This window comes from Leptinotarsa decemlineata, unplaced genomic scaffold (genome assembly GCF_025532065.1).
Source record: "Leptinotarsa decemlineata unplaced genomic scaffold, Ldec_3_MD MMD2_tig00078346_RagTag_RagTag, whole genome shotgun sequence".
NCBI lineage: Eukaryota > Metazoa > Arthropoda > Insecta > Coleoptera > Chrysomelidae > Leptinotarsa > Leptinotarsa decemlineata.
Genome location: NW_027412724.1, coordinates 354503 through 371642, shown reverse-complemented (window position 1 = coordinate 371642; position 17140 = coordinate 354503). Strand labels below are relative to the sequence as shown.

The window sequence follows — 17140 nt, the reverse complement described above, 5'->3', positions numbered from 1 at the left end:
TAAACTGAAGTCAACACTTTTATTTCAATGATTATCTAATGTTATTTTGTAGGTAATATTCCAGAAAACTTTCCTACTGAACTTTTGCCCGCAGAGTATGGTGGTGAAGCTGCAACCATGAAGGAATTTGAAAAAGAGACAGAGTTCCTGCTCGGAAAATATCACCATTGGCTAATAGAGTCCTCAGAATTCAAGAGTGACGAGTCTAAAAGAGAGAAAAAGGCATCTTGGTGGGGACTTTTCAACAGTAGCAATAAAAGTAACGAAATGGATGAGAAAACGGTTCTGAAAAATTTACAGATAGATTGATGATGGCGGCGGTTTATTTTGTTATATTATTATGTATATAGTCCAGGTTGTGAATTATTTTGGTTATTTCGTGTCGCGTGCAACTTTGTTCAATGGGTATTTTAATAGAATATTGAATAATAAAATGAGTTTATACGATGTCATAAGGTTTGTTAGTTCAAGAAGTTGAACCAAACTTTTGATACTTATAATAAAATATAATAGTAAGGATGTCACACGTTGGAAGTTTTATTTGGAATAATTGTGTTGCTTTAGAAAACTGAGATTGAAATTACTTTTAATAGCACCTACATAGCTAACTAGTGATTTTAGTTTCGAAATATTTATAAGTCTTTAATACTACTGTATTTTGAAAATATATAATCGAATAGTTCTGGAACTGACGGAAAGTGATTATAGAAATTATAAAATTGAGTATTATTTTAAAATAATTGCCTGTTTATAGAACAAATTCTTGATTTATTTACTGAATCAATACAAAAACCAATTTTTGAAAAAAAATCATTTCATTTTTCATATTAGTATTAAATAGTTACCTTTCTTTAGATTTTCAATAAAACCTAAAGTAGTAGAAATCTCCCCTAACAAAGTTGAATAAAAGGTAGGTTATAGTATGATTTGTTTCTGATGATATGACTAAGAATTGCGGTTATCATAAGCATTGCTTGTGACGTAACCGATAGTCCAAAATAAATGCATTCATATATACTTTCACATTGTTGAAATGCCTCATTGATTCCTAACAAATATGATATGAAGAAGATGATTTCTATATTGGAAAAAAGTATTTGAAGAATTCATATATTGAGAAAAGCAACACCTTATCGTCGAACATTCCATTTCCCAGGAATGCTATTCAACAAATTTCTTCAAGTAATTTTTCAGTATAAATTTATTACTTATACATCTCAATTTTACTCGTGAAAGTGAATTATTGTATATTTCAAGGCCAATATATACGAACTTCTGGTTATTTGTTGATCTACAGTAAGGTATATTGACAGACGTTTGTTATGCGGATGTTGAACATATGTTATTGGTGAAATTAGTATCCGTACTAAACATTGAAAGATATACAATTATCTAGTAATAAGTGATACACTTTAATGAGGGAGTTCTGTATCAATTCTAGATTATGCAGAGAACTGTTGAAGATGTCCACCCCAAACGATTATGCAATATCGTATTATAGATTCAGCTAAGCCATCGTTTCTATAGATAGTAGGGCATGTACAATAAGAAATATTCAAGCAGGATAATTTATGTATTTTGACTGATCTATTTTTCTATTGAAAAGACGTTCCCAACATCAGAACAAAAATTACGACGCGCGTTTCGCTAACCAAGATAGCGTCCTCAGGAGATCATTATGACTAAATTCTACTACTATGTTAGTGTTTTCATATCCTGGTGGCCTAACTACTACCTGTTAGTACGAGTATTACTTAACTACACCGGTTAGCTAACTACTAACTGTCATTGATCCAATGCTAAACTACCTAGTACCTCTAATTTGTCATGTATTTCCTCAATGTTAGTGCTTGTCTGTAATATTCATCTGTTTTTCATTTAGAATTATTACGTATAAGACCAAACAAATGGTCTAGCCCCTCTTGACCTGTACGTTAAGGATGTTGCGTTATTGGCCATGTTACGATTGCGCACCGCTGGTGTAAACCTCGAATTAGAAATGGGTCAATTGAGGCTAAGCCTATGACGAGAAGCGCTTACTGCGCAACCTCTGCTGCGGGCAACCAGTGATGCAATTAAACACCTCTGGACCTGTATTTTAAGGAGGTTGCGTTAATGGCCATGTTACGATTGCGCACGGCTGGTGTAAACCTCGAAGAAGAAATGGGTCAATTAAGGCTGAGCCTATGGCGAGAAGCGCTTACTGCACAACCTCTGCTGGGGGCAACCAGTGATGCAATTGAACCCAGGTTTGTGTTTAATAAACCCTACAAAATACAAATAAATTAGAACACAGAGTCAGATGCTACAAATGCAATACGCATATATTCAGACGGCTCAAAAACCAAAGAAGGCTCAGAATGTGGAGTGTACTCCAGATCACTAAGCCTAAGGAATAAGTGGGGAATGGGAGAAAAAATACCAGCGTGGTTCAAACAGAACTGGCTGGTATCTCATCTGCCACAAGAAATAACCAGGAAAGGATTTTCTGGCAAAAACATAACAATCTGCACTGATAACAGACAAGCCCTGTTAGCCTTTAACAGACAACGTGTTTCCTCAGGAGTAGTACGTGCCACCAATATTTAGCCAAAGCCTCTGTAGATGAGAACATTATTCTGAAGTAGATTAAAGGGCACGACAGGAGTAAAGGTAATCGCATTGCCGACTCTCTAGCCAAGGAAGCGGCTGGACTAAGACTTTTAGGACCCAGTGGCACTTACGGCCTGATGACTTCGACAATTGCGGAACTAGCCAAAGGTCACAACCATATTCAATCCCTAAAACGGAATGAGATCAATGGATGCAATCTTGCCAGGATCACCCTGGGCGACCCTGGGAAGCTGGCGCCGAAGAACTATCTGGCGATGACCAGGAAAAATCTACGCTTAACAGTAGGATTTCTGACTGGCCACTGTCAACTAAGGAAACACCTCCACAATATGGGTCTAGTGGACACACCTCTCTGTCAGGCATGTCCTATGCGAATGTCCGGAGTTATCGTCAATAAAAGAGTGTCTGCTGATATAAAGGAGATGTCTACTCTGGAAAGGACAGGATGGACAATGACCTAGGAGGACAACTCCTTCGAAGAATGTACAGTGGGTCACATGTGGCTAAATGCTGTGGGTCTACACTCACCCTCCCTACTCTACAGATACAGATCTTATAGCGTTTATGTCAAGTTATCCATGCTTGTCTAGCCATGCTTTTTGATGTGGAGACCATCAAAATCGGGATAGAAGAGAATATCCCTGCACTGTTGCTATGATTCCTAGTCACACTTTTATATGCCCCCGATTGTAAAATCTGAAAATGGCTCTTGAAGTATATTGCAACGGTGTCCTAAAGGTAAAATGAATAAAAATACTGAAAAGGACAGGATGGACAATGACCTAGGAGGACAACTCCTTCGAAGAATGTACAGTGGGTCACATGTGGCCTAAATGCTGTGGGTCTACACTCACCCTCCCTACTCTACAGATACAGAGAAGACCAAACAAAGGGCCGTTCGAAATAGGACCTATGTCACTATTTATAGAACTCATTCCACACTTTTCAATCTCCAAGCTTTCGAAGGCACCCAGAAACCTATTGTCATGTACCGGTCTCAACAATTTTAAACATTTGTCACTCATTCTATAGTCGTTCTCTATGGCATGTTGAGCGTCACTAGATTTCTCCGGTCTATGAAACCGAACATGCGAAACATGTTTCTAGTAGCGAACTAATATAGTCCGTTTGGTTTGACCAACATATTTCTTTTCATAATCCTTGCAGCTTATTTCGTAAATCACAGCCTTTTTTCCAACGTCATGTCTTTAGGACTGCAAATTAGCCATGAAAGGTGACAACGGATTTTCCATTTCCGTACCCTCATGTTGCCCATAAAAACAGTTGGCGAATTGGAAGCAATTTACTCACATGCGAATTATGGTGAGCCGAATGTACTCTTCAACTATTTCACTACTTATTTCATTTTGTGATGGTATTTCACCACTTATTTCATTTTGTGGTGGAAACAGCAAGGGAAGAGTTGGATTACTTTCCACGAACCTGAATCCGATACGTGGATGATGTATTTGCCATTTGAGATACTAATAGGAGTTTGTATTTTGCCTCAACAACGGATTTGCAAATATGAAATTCACGCATGAAATTGAAAATAACGAAGAACTTCCATTCTTGGATGTACTGAAGTTCCATGTATATAGAAATAATACGAAAACTTTCAGGTATATTCCTAATAGCTCTCATCATTGCCCACAACAAAAAATTGTACTCTAATTTCTTGTCCATAGACTGCTCACATTTTCCTTGAGCGAAGAAAGATATGAGATTTAGAACAGAGTTGTTAGGGAGGTGGCTGAAAGCAACAGGAAGTATCTTCGTAATGCCTCAACTTTTCGAAAAGAGAAATATTCAAAATACCTAGTGCTCCCATATAAAACCAAATACACCAATGGGATGGTCCGAACAATCAAAAAACTGAAGATAAGAGTGGCTTTCAAAACTGCACGTACACTTCAACAAGTGTCAGGCAGTCCGAAAGACAAGACGTTGGAAAAAGAAAAGTCTGGGATTCACGAAATGAGCTGCGAGGATTGTGATGAGAAATATGTTGGTTAAATCAAACGGACTATATTAGCTAGATACAAGGAACATGTTTCGCAGGTTCATTTCATAGATCGGAGAAATCTAGTGTCGTTCAACATGTCATAGAGAACGACTATAGAATAGGTGAGAAATGTTTAAAATTGTTGAGACATGACAACAGGTTTCTGGATGTCTTCGAAAGCTTGAAAATCGAAAAGTGCTGAATGAGTTCTATGAATAGCGACAAAGGTCCTATTTCGAATAGCCCTTTGTTAGAGACAAGCACTATCATTGAGAAAATATATGACAAATTAGAGGTATTAAAAACAGGTAGTTTAGCATAGGATGAATGACAGTTAGTAGTTAACTGATACTAACCGGTGTGGTTAGATAATACTAACAGGTAGTAGTTAGACCACCAGTATATAAAAACACTAGCTTAGTAGTGAATGAAAGTTAGTCATAATGATCTCCTGGGAACGCTAACTTGGTTAGCGAAACGCGCATCAAAAGACCATAATTTTTGTTCTGGTGTTATGAAAGTGTTTTCAATAGATTAATTTCACGCCAGAGGTTCCAGTACGAACTATCATGATCTACTTTTGTTGACGCAAAAGCCATATATTCAGTTTTTTCCACATTGATACTCACTCCACCATTCAAAGATAATTTTTCTCTCAGTTTCGGCCGGATGATGTATTTCATACCATTATTTCCCGAGAAAACCAACAGTCGCTACATCAGCGAATGTTATTACGTACCCAGCAAAATTTTTGATGTTGAAAATACTATCGATATACAGGGTGTCCCTGGACTTCCTCTTTTCCTCTCGGGAATGTATAGATGGGGTCAAAATATCACCAGTACTTCATATAACTTTTTTTCCTAAAATCCTTCGTTACCAAGTAACGGGCCCTCGAAGTTACAAAATGAAAAATGTTTTTCTTTGATAACTTTTCAAGTGAATATTCAAAATCATCCAAATTTTGGTAATTGACTAAACAAATGTATTCCTTCGATGAGCTTTCATGCAGGAGTCAGTTGTTTTGCTACAAAGTCAGGAACGGACTACCCCCGATGGTCCACACCCCAAAACTTTGAAATGACAGATACTTTTCAATATTTTTCAACAAATTAAGGTTACTTGGACAATTTTATGAATAAAAGTACTCGTGTGGAAAGTCGATCGGAGCAACGAGTCTTGATAAAAATGTAGTTTCACTCGACGACATCAAACCCGCTCGTCCACCATTATTTGAAATGAATAATTATCAAAGCAGAAATAATAATGATAACGTTAATTCAACAACATTTATCCTGAGATGTCTACCATTATTCGAAAATATTAGTTTTTAAGGAAAATGGAAATGATAGGTAAAATGTTCATAACGAATTTTTATAATGCAAACACGTTTAACTAACGAAACTCAAGAGCCTCAAGAGCAAACAGAAATGAAAAATCCGCTACAGAAACTGCTCGATATGACCACCTTCTCTCTCTATACATTTTCTTAGTCTGCGAAGACACCCTCTCTGTACTTGAAATAGCATTCCAGGGTCGTTTCGTATGGCTTCACAATGTAATGTTATTCTATTCAACAATGCATCTCTTGTGTGAATAGGTGTAGCGTAAACAAGGCTTTTTAGATGCCCCCACAGAAAGAAATCCAATGGATTTAAATCCGGAGACCGCGATGGCCATGAATATGGCCCACCTCTACCAATCCATCTATTGTGGAAAATATGGTTCAGATGGTCACGCACAATCAAACTAAAATGAGGAGGAGCGCCATCATGCATAAACCACATATCTCTTCGGGTTTGCAATGGAACATGTTCCAAAAGTCCATTCAAATCGTTCTGAATGAACTCCAAATAACGTTCTCCATTCAATCGGTCCTGTAGAACGAATGGTCCTATAAGATGGTTTCCTATGATACCAGCCCAAACATTCACGTTGAATTTCCGTTGGTGTTTGGTTTGCAATATCCCATGGGGATTTTCTTCGGCCCATATATGGAGATTATGAGAGTTGATAACTCCATCTCTACTGAATCCTGCTTCATCAGTGAATAAAACTCGATTAATAAAAGTCATATCCTCTCTTTGCCTATCCATGAACCAATTGGCATATTCCAGTCGTGCTGGAAAATCTTGAGGTGTCATGGCATGTACCTTCTGGATGTGAAATGGGTGGAGCAGTTGTTCCCTAATTATTCTATGAATAGTGGACTTGGATGTATGGAACTGTTCTGATAGATTTCTGATGCTCATTGAAGGATCATCAGCGACGGCTTCCAAAATATTTTTCTCCAATACAACGGTACGTTACAGTCCTAGGAGCGCCCTCACCACCTCGTTTTGGCAAAACTGTACCTACAATAATATCGAAATAAAACAACGTGCTCAAATTAATTATCAATTATTACATACCTGTCTCCCTCAAGCTGCGATCGACACGCTCGAATGTTTATCTTGACGGTATACCGTTCGATTGGGAAAATGCTCGGAATACAGACGACGAGCTCCTGCAGCATTACAAAATGCTCGTCCATAAAATAGATGCATATCTGCATATTCATTGAATGTAAACTGTTCGGCCATATCAAAAAAATTCAAAATATCATATAGAATATTGACAATACAATGATAGTCATATGACAACGCACCACTCAACAAAACAAAATCGCATTCCAGTTTCTCATTTTTTATCAAAACTTTCTAAAAGGTTTTTTTGTCAACATCTGTGAAAGAAATGGAACATAATTATTCCCTGGATATTTTTCACCTGATCATGTGCAGCCGTTTTTGTAGTTCATTCGTTTGCTTATTATTAGTATAGTAAATATTTTTTCCGATGTGCGTTTTTTCAGATAATTTAGATTCGTGTTAAAGAATTTCTCCCATAAAATTATAATTATCAGTGAGACTCCTCAACAGTTTAGGTGTGAAGAAGAATTTGAAACATTCGAATGTTGAGTTTCATGAGATTCAGATAACTGATCAACACGAAACGTGATTATTCCACACGTATTATGTACATACAAAATATGGAATGAATTCGATATTTCATAGTAGAGTAGCTTGTTAGTTTAAAAACACCACGAATCTACAGAACTTGATATTTCTTTTGAAAAAATATCTGCTATCACAATTGTGACTTAAACTTCCATATAGGTACTGTACTTTTTGTTTACGACTTCATTTTAGCATACTTTGTATTATTCCTGTTATAAATGTTGTTGAATTAACGTTATCATTATTATTTCTGTTTTGATAATTATTCATTTCAAATAATGGTGGACGAGCGGGTTTGATGTCGTCGAGTAGAACTACATTTTTATCAAGACTCGTTGCTCCGATCGACTTTCCACACGAGTACTTTTATTCATAAAATTGTCCAAGTAACCTTGTTTTGTTGAAAAATATTGAAAAATATCTGTCATTTCAAAGTTTTGGGGTGTGGACCATCGGGGGTAGTCCGTTCCTGACTTTGTAGCAAAACAACTGAGTCCTGCATGAAAGCTCATCGACGGAATTCATTTGTTTAGTCAATTACCAAAATTTGGATGATTTTGAATATTCACTTGAAAAGTTATCAAAGAAAAACATTTTTCATTTTGTAACTTCGAGGGCCCGTAACTTGGTTACGAACACTTTTAGGAAAAAAAGTTATATGAAGTACTGGTGATATTTTGACCCCATCTATACATTCCCAAGAGGAAAAGAGGAAGTCCAGGGACACCCTGTATATAAGAAAAGTAATAGGACCCAGAACCGTTTTTCGAGGTACTACTCTAGATATTGGCTAATGGCTAATTGACTAATGGTGTTGTTTATTTTCATCCTTTGAAATATATCGGTCAGGAAAATTCTGGAGCGTCATATCAATGCGGTTGGGAAAACTGTGTTTGATTCGATAAAATAGAATTATTATGAGCAATCGAGTTACCTTGAAACTTTGTTGAAATACTATTTGTCAAATATGCTCAATTATATGATTACAATGTCATAAATTATTGTAACTGTCAACTACTGTTCTAATATTTTTCGAAATGCCGTTTTCCCATCAAGTAAAATGTGATATGTTAGAATCCTACTTGGTTTGCCAAATAAATAGCGTAAGAGCACTCCAACACTATAGCAATTCGTTCCCGGGTCGTGAATTACCTAATCGGCGTTTTTTTGCTGTGCTTCATCGTCGATTTAGGAACAATGAAAAAGCGTTTGAGATGAAACGTTTTGTAATATCTGAAAATATATGAATTGACGTCTTAGCCTACTTTTGAGGTAAGTCCAAATAATTCCATCAGAGATTTGTCTAGAGAAATAGCTGTTCCACCCACTGTTATTCAACGAATTCTGAAAAAACAAGATTTTTCCTTATAAGTTAAGACCAGTGCAAACACTAGAACCTGGTGACCCTGAGAGACAATTAGGGTTTTGTTGGTGGTTTATGAATGAATGCAGATAAGATCCAAACTTCTATAAAAATATTATATGGAGCGATGAAGATAATTTTTCGAATTGTGGGATGTATAGGAAATAGAAAGAATTTTCATTATTGAAGTAGACATAATCCATTTCTAGTCTATCCCCATAACCCACAAAGACGATTTAGTATTGATATTTGGTGTGGTCTATTTAGACGCAGAAGAGTTTTTCGATTATCTTGATCTGGAGGCTCGTCAGATGATCTATTTTCAGCGGCATGGAGCACATAAATTTAGTCGCGTGAAAAGAATGTTGCGAGACTTTTTTGGAAACAGATGCATTGATACAAGTGGTTCTGTTAAGTGGCCTCTTCGTTCACTAGACATGACACCTCTAGATCTTCATTTTTGGGGATTTCTGAAAAATGAGGTATACAAAATAGAACATAATGATGTAGATGAACTGAAAAATTACATTAAAACTATAATAATAGAATTGATGGCCAAAGTGTGTTGAAAGCAACACGTAGTGTCAAGAGGCGGTGTTTTTGAATATCAACTCGATATTTTATAGCTTTTTATTCACCAAAACAAAAAAAAAGTTTCTCATTTTCAACTTTAGGAAGAACGGTGATATGACGATGGTTATTGAGAATGTTATTACGAATCGAAGTTCATGATGAAACATAGGGTGTTCCAATCAAAAAAATATTATTTTATGAAATATTTTGAAAAGGGACTGTCATTTTTTTTGTTTTCGGCATCAAGAAGGCGTTAAAAATGCTACTAGTTCGTCCATTTAACTGAATTCGTAGCATCAATAATAACGGACTTGGCAATAGAGCCGATTTAATTTGGAACATCCTAAATGCCACCACACAATAGAATAAATATTAATTGAGGTATGGAGCTACATAAACACATTAAATTTAAACGGACAAAACTTTCGAAACAACCTTATATCAGTCAAAATCCTTGAATAAAAAGCATTCCAACTTTGTAAATGTTTTTATTATCATTTTTGTTTGGTACAGTGTGTATGATACATATAACAAGCCGCAAAAATGTCTCAAACTTGTGGCCAATTTCTGATATGTGACCATTTTCACAACCATCCTAAATCACCAAATTTTTGCATTCATTCCAATCAATTCAATTTTATTCCGTGTTTCAATTTTATGAAATTATAGCATTCTCATCATTAAACATTTAAGAATTATTGAAAACGGACGAATTCGTTACAGTATTAATGACATGATATTTAGGCGACTAGTGTCAGTTGTCAAACTCTTGAAATCGACAAATAGTTAAAATTAAAATTGTAAGAAAAATGTTATGGATTTCAATATCGTGCGACTTGAAATTGGCGAGGAAAATCATATAAGGGGTCAATTAAATTCAAAATTTTTTTCTTATTCAGGTTCGACGTACCTCAAACTCGCTCAGTACCAATAATATTCAAGAAACTTTGTAAACTAATCGAAGAATTCCAAATTGTGTTTTCTACATATAAAGATGGGGAAATTAAAACACTTTGCGATTTCAGTGATGCACGTGATACTTTCCTTGATTTTTAAATAATACTTTCGAAACTGAATTGTTTAAAACATTGGGTAGAAAAATTTGAAACACGAAATATTTTCGAAGTCCGTTTTTAAGCTGCGAGAATTGTATATATACAAGGAAGTCCAATAGACGATACATTTTACAATAAACTTTGCGTAAAATATGAAAACAATAATAGTTGATAACGCGAATAACTGTATTATTTTAAGCAAAGTTTTTTATACTTACAACAGTCTATATGAGAATAGGTATAATTCAAGGTGAACATCAATATTTATAATAATTAGTATCTTACATCTTATATATTTTGTACAAAACAAAAAACACAAAAGTGCCAATTATACCAGATGTCTTTAGATATATTGGTGTAATAATATCTGAAGTTTTTATTTGTACACAACAATATTTTTTTAAGTAAACCGTTCGGAATTATTCCACCAAAAATTCTAAATTCATTTAGCTGTGCGTAATCAGGAGAAGGCACAACATATCCACACGATTTGTTGAGAAATATATGACAAGGATCTCACAGTAATATAATTGCATCCGCACTATTTCAATATGCTATCAAAAGAAATGAATTGGTATTGGAAACTGAACAAAGCAGCCGCTTTAGAAAACATATAGCTATAAGTTGTGCCAATATTTCAGCTGATATTTCTGAAACCTACGATAAACTTGGAAAGTCTCAACAATTCGAAGATATCCGACAAAAACTTCAAAATTTCATCAGCTATTTCTGTAGAAAATCTCCATCAACAAGTAAAAATACTAATATAACAGATAATAACTTGAAACTATTTTCTATAATGAAGATAACTAATAACAAGAAGGCATCATCGACCTTAATCTGGAATTGAGGAAAATCTAGATATGTTCCTCCATTTTAGTACAGCCATGCTGTTGGCGAAGAAACAATAACCACAAAAAAGAGAAATTAATAATAGCATAACATATAGACATATCACACCAGAGAAAAAAAAATCGAAAGAGCACCAAAATAATTCCGTACGAACGAAAAAGAAACACTCAGCCGACAGTCGACAGGAAACACATTTGGCGGTCCAGCGGCAAATGTTGATATGAAAAACACTCAAGCTGTCAAACAATTGGCGATTACACGGTTTGTCATTTCTTGTATTTTCATTCGAAATTATGGCTTAACAAATAAATGACAAACGTTTTGCACCTGTTTGAGAGTTTAAAACGGTTGGCCAATTTTGTTACAGACCTCTTAAGTCAGTAGGTCGTCAGAGGTCAGAGTCACTTCATCGTGCATTTCTCTTACCTAAATACTACAGGGTCTTCCAACAGGGACCTAACTGTACCAATTGATAACGGCCATCTTGTTGAAGCTACATCTGCCGATTCAATAAGACGTGCGAATAATAAAATTGATCTATCGAAATGGTCCGTACACCGTATCGTCCATTTTACGGTGTCCATTATCTTCCAACCCAGAGGACTATTCGCAATGTACGTCGACGAAATGCAAGATCTGGTGAAAACATCGCGGCTCTCTGTGAGAGTGTGCAGGAGAATCCAAGTCGATAGTCGATTTCGCGTCGCTTACAACTCTGCCTTGCGCAGACCACAACTTGGCGAATTTTGCGTCGTGACTTGGGCCTGCACCCGTACAAAATTCAACTGACTCAAGAACTGAAGGTAAACGCCCATAGACAACGACGTGTGCTCGCTAAATGGGCTCTGGAGCAGTTGGCAGCTAACCCTAACTTTAATCGAAAAATCATCCTCAGCGATGAGGATTTCTGGATGAATGGGTACGTGAACAAACAAAATTGTCGAATTTGGGACGATACCAATCCACATGAGATCCAAGAGCGTCCAATACAATCCGAAAAATTGACTTTCTGGTGTGGATTTTGGGCTGGTGGCGTTATCGGTCCATATTTCTTCGAGAATGACGTTGGCCAGGCCATCACTGTCAACAGTGAGCACTATAGGTCAATGATCACCAACTTTATTTGGCCCAAATTGGATGACCTGGACACTCACAACATGGAACTACGTGCCACACAGCTCGTGCCACATTGGACACTCTGCATGAGCGATTTGAGGGCAGGTTATCTCACGTGGAGGTGATGTGAACTGGCCACCGAGATCGTGCGATTTGATCCCATAACACTTTTTCTTGTGTGGTTGTAGGTGTATGCGAATGAGCCTCAAACCAGAGCGGTCGTCAAAGCCATCATAACCCATGCCAACGGTCGAATTTAGCCTTATTTATGCGCCAGAGTCATGGAAAATTGTACGTTTTGGATGCGCTCCACCCAGAGAAGCCGTAGCGGACAGTTGAACGATTTTATATTCCACATATAATGGTATCAATAGGTCTCTCAAACGAATAAAAATTTTGATGATATCTCATACACACTTTCTATCCCTGAAAACTCTAAGGGAATATTTGTATGCAAACCAAGAACTAGGCATATAGTTAGAAATATTTCAAATTAAATTAAATAATCTTGTTTCTTCACCAATTCACAACATGGTTGTACTATTTACTAACAGGTGTTTTACAAGCATCGCCCACGTATGGCATTCAACCTAAGCAATACAAAATATTACCATACATTTTTGGTCAATATAGTTTTGTACTTATTACTTAGATGTGAATATTTATAATTTTATACAAGATAGGTATAGATAATACTGCTGAGAAAAAATTGCTGCTCACATTTATAAGGTAAGTAATAAGATATGCTTTATAATGCGATTCATACCACAGAAGCCACTTTTATTGAACACTTGAACCAATACAATATGGCATAGAAAAAAAATGCAGAGGAAATATAATATTATACATTCAGTCAACAACAATTCGAATAATAACCCGTAATGTGCCCTCAGTCCATGTTATATATTTTCGCTTATTTTATATACTTTCATACGAAAGTGCAAAAGTACCATTGAAATTAACTTCAAGTCTACAGAAAATACAGAAGTTCAACAATAAAAGTCGAAATACAGTATCTCTCTAATTATAAAGTCGAAATATCGATAAAAATGACATTCTCTTCTTCGAGATTGAAACCACAATGTCAGCCTTCTAGATCACACGGTAGTGATTGCTCATTAATGGTATATAGTTATTAGAAAGTCGAAGTTTTAGCATTCAATTTTGCTGAAAACATTTCATAATGGAAACAAACAACTTTTTTTTCATTGAAAAAAGGTTTTAAGAATACATACTGAAATATTACTGAAAAAAACATTTATTTGGTGTACAAGGTATCAACATCAACCTATTTGCAACTAGATGAATTATTTCCAGAAATATATGTGGTCGAAGTTGGGTTCGAACTCGGGGCCTCAGGTTTGAGAGCCGGACACTCAACCACTGCGACAATTAACAGCTGAAAATGAATTTCATTCGCAAAACTGATTTTATGAATATTTCAAAGAAAGGTGAATGACTTTTTTAATAAACAATACAATGAATATTCTGAAGACATAATAATTTCATCATATTCGAAGAAACCACATTAAAACCGGTGCATGAAGAATGAAATAAAAAAATATTATTTTTCATTAGTCTACACTGTGTGGGTGAAAAGTTTATAATATAAGATAGATTTGACTAGAAATAATCATTTCACTGCGTGTGAGTTCAGTAGCATGACCATGATTTTTTATTCAAATAACTTTCAATACTCTAATAAAAGTTTGTATCTTTCTATAGTACTTCTACACTCTCATGATTTCCACGGTACAAGATCATTCCAGGATAACTCCTGACGGATCTTTTATTGTCAAATGTATAAGAATGTTGATTGTATCTATCATCCTACATCAGAAGACTATTTGGATAATCTTGAATATACATTTGGTATATATGCTTAACAATTTTAATTTATTCTCACTTTGAAATGAGTAAGCAAACAAGTGAATGAATCAAGATGGATTACTTTCATTTTAGACCTGATTATTTTCTAGTTACTTTATGTAGTAATAAAACTTTGGACTATATGTTTCCTTTGTTCTCGTTTCCTCCTTCAACTCTGGAAAATAACTTTCGTTGAAGCAAACAATGGAATACATATATAGAAAAATGAATATTTATAACAAATTGAAAAATATCAATACCAGTGACATTCTCATTATCCTTTGAATAATTTTACGTATTAAATGAAACTCATTTTTGTAGAGGAAATCGGACCTTCTTGGAAAATTTTCCAACTTCCACTATCTGTCATAGAAGAATTTAAACAGGTATAGGACATGGAATTCTCAGATCATCCCGATAAGTTACTTCGTAGACATAATACACTGAAAAATAGTAATTTTCTTCAAAAAAAAATGTAATATCAATCAGTAACTTATCATATTCAATAATTTTGTCTAATAAATAAAAAAATACATTTTATGACATCAGAATTAAAAAAAATAATCTAGCAGTTCACTTCTTATGAAAATCCGTGTTCTTTGGACGAAAATGAAAAAGTCCCTTTTTTTAATTTTCACCAAATAGAAAATAAATACGTCGATTGTTTAAGTCTCAGTCTTCTACAAATTTAGCATATAGTTCATTTGCAATCAGTCGTCTTTTTCCAAGAATGAGGTATGCGAATGCAATTTTTTGTTTTTTTTTTCGTGTTATTGAACTTTGTGTGTATGTTCTAACATGGTATTTACAACCACTTCTTATTATCTTTCTGGGTAGTACTGAATTATAAGACACGACATTAAGGGTGTGAAAAGTGTAGGTGATTGTTGAGTTGATGTTGTTTTTTGTGAAGCCCACTTGTTGTTTCAATAGTACTCCTCAGATATTTCAGCGGTATTGTTATTAAGAACTTTTTACAATTGCACTATAGTCGCGTGTGTAGTAAAGATATATATCAGTATGTATTTTTTTCGATAAAAATATCCATTGACATTAATATCCATGATATCAATATTCATTGACAGTATCGAAATGGTCAGAACACGTTTTTAAAACCTATAGTGACCATCTAGAAGAGTGGAAAAGGACGAAGTTGATCGCCAATGAACATGCAAAGGAATATATTATTCAAATAGGTGAGTAACGTATAGGAAATAATTCTTCGGAAAATGGTTGTACTAAGCAGCTACCTTGTCTGAAAAAATATGGCAAATGGCCAAATGGCTACAAACCACGCTGATAACTTCACTAGAAACACGTTTCGATACATAGTTGGTTTCTCAGTTGAAGTGGTACATTAAACTATACTACGATGTATTTTATATAACAATACTTACAGAACCTAATTCGTGTAACCACTCACCATTAATGAACTTATTTTTATAAAATTCTGAGAATTAATCGTCATTACTGCTTGAAATTCACCTACGTACTTACCTAGAATTAATATTGTATGGTCATTACTTTTTCCTAAAATCTAGCTATATGCCTACTGTTATGTAAAATGCATAAAAGTAAATCAGACTATAGTTCTAAAAATTTTATGGTAGAAGACTTAACAAGCAAACTGAGCACTAATAGCTTCAACATCATAAAACGACAAATGCAGAAGAGAAAAAAATTGCGGCGATCCAACCAATAGCCGAATCTCCACCTTTCGACCACTACCCGTACACTGCGATCTCCACGACGATGAACCACCAACATCCGCCTACATCTGAACCCATCAACAATTTCGACGAAGTCGCTATTGACCAGGACGCCGAAAACTACAAAAGGCCCCACCAGTTTGTCAACGGTAGGGCAGTGAACTTGCAGTCAGGAGGTCTGCTCAATCAAAGAAATTACTGCTACATCAACTAGATTTTACAAGCCCTGATCGCATGTCCACCACTCTACAACTTACTGAATAGTTTGAGCAAAAATATCTCGTCGAAGGAGAGTATGAAATCTACCCCGATTATATTTGGAATGTGTCTTTTTGTGGAGCAGTTTGTTTACTTACCTTCCTACATTAGGACGAAAGACGGGAGAGTGGATAAAAATGTCAAGAATGACCAAGACGTTATAATCAACACTGGCATCCCATTTGATCTGTCGTGGATTTATAAAATGTTGCATTACATGCGGAGTGTTGAGATCGAGGGTAGACAACAAGAAGCGGAAGAGTTTCTAGATTTTCTTCTGAACGGACATAATGATGAAATGTTAGAGCTGAAAGAGTTGGTTAAATATTACACTGAAGATGAAAAACCTCTCGATGACTCTGCTTTGAGAAATGATTTAAATAATGAATGGAACGTAATGGAATCTAAAAATAAAGGACTTCAACCAGAGGGTTCAACTCCACCAGTACACCTTCGGAGGGCATCTAAAGTCGAGCATTTATCGTATCAAGAACCACATTACTCAGAACATCCAGCCTTTCCTCACCTTGCCACTCAACATTGAGAAAGTGAAGACTGTTAGAGAAGAGCTCAAGGTACTCGTCTCCAAGAACATTTTAGAGGGACTGACTTCGTCAAAAACTAACTAGAAGGTTGAAGTTTGGGAACAAATTATGCTGTGCAAACTTCCCGTTATCCTCATATTGCATCTGAAGTTTTTCGAATACAGCCACGACGGTTGCACGAGGATT

The 17140-nt window shown here is 35.6% G+C and overlaps 2 protein-coding genes across 5 annotated transcripts in view; one reads left to right on the top strand and one right to left on the bottom strand.

Moving 5' to 3' along the window:
* The window catches only part of LOC111508404 (alpha-tocopherol transfer protein), a 77486-nt gene extending 76960 nt beyond the window's left edge, over positions 1 to 526 (top strand). Inside the window, exon 6 of the mRNA XM_074185682.1 lies at positions 53 to 526. Within this exon, the coding sequence (XP_074041783.1) occupies positions 53 to 309 (257 nt within the window). The 3' untranslated portion in view covers positions 310 to 526. The remainder of the gene's footprint in view (positions 1 to 52) is intronic.
* The window catches only part of Rbp (RIMS binding protein), a 143063-nt gene that overhangs the window by 4376 nt on the left and 121547 nt on the right, over positions 1 to 17140 (bottom strand). Inside the window, exon 17 of one of the 4 annotated variants that reach the window (XM_074185675.1) lies at positions 9308 to 9447. The exons of 2 other annotated variants lie outside the window; for them this stretch is intronic. In XM_074185675.1, coding sequence (XP_074041776.1) covers positions 9389 to 9447 — 59 coding nt within the window. In that variant the 3' untranslated portion in view covers positions 9308 to 9388. Of the gene's footprint in view, positions 1 to 9307; positions 9448 to 10022; positions 13973 to 17140 lie in introns of those variants that run through there. One more of the 4 variants, XM_074185664.1, reaches the window with a different exon arrangement.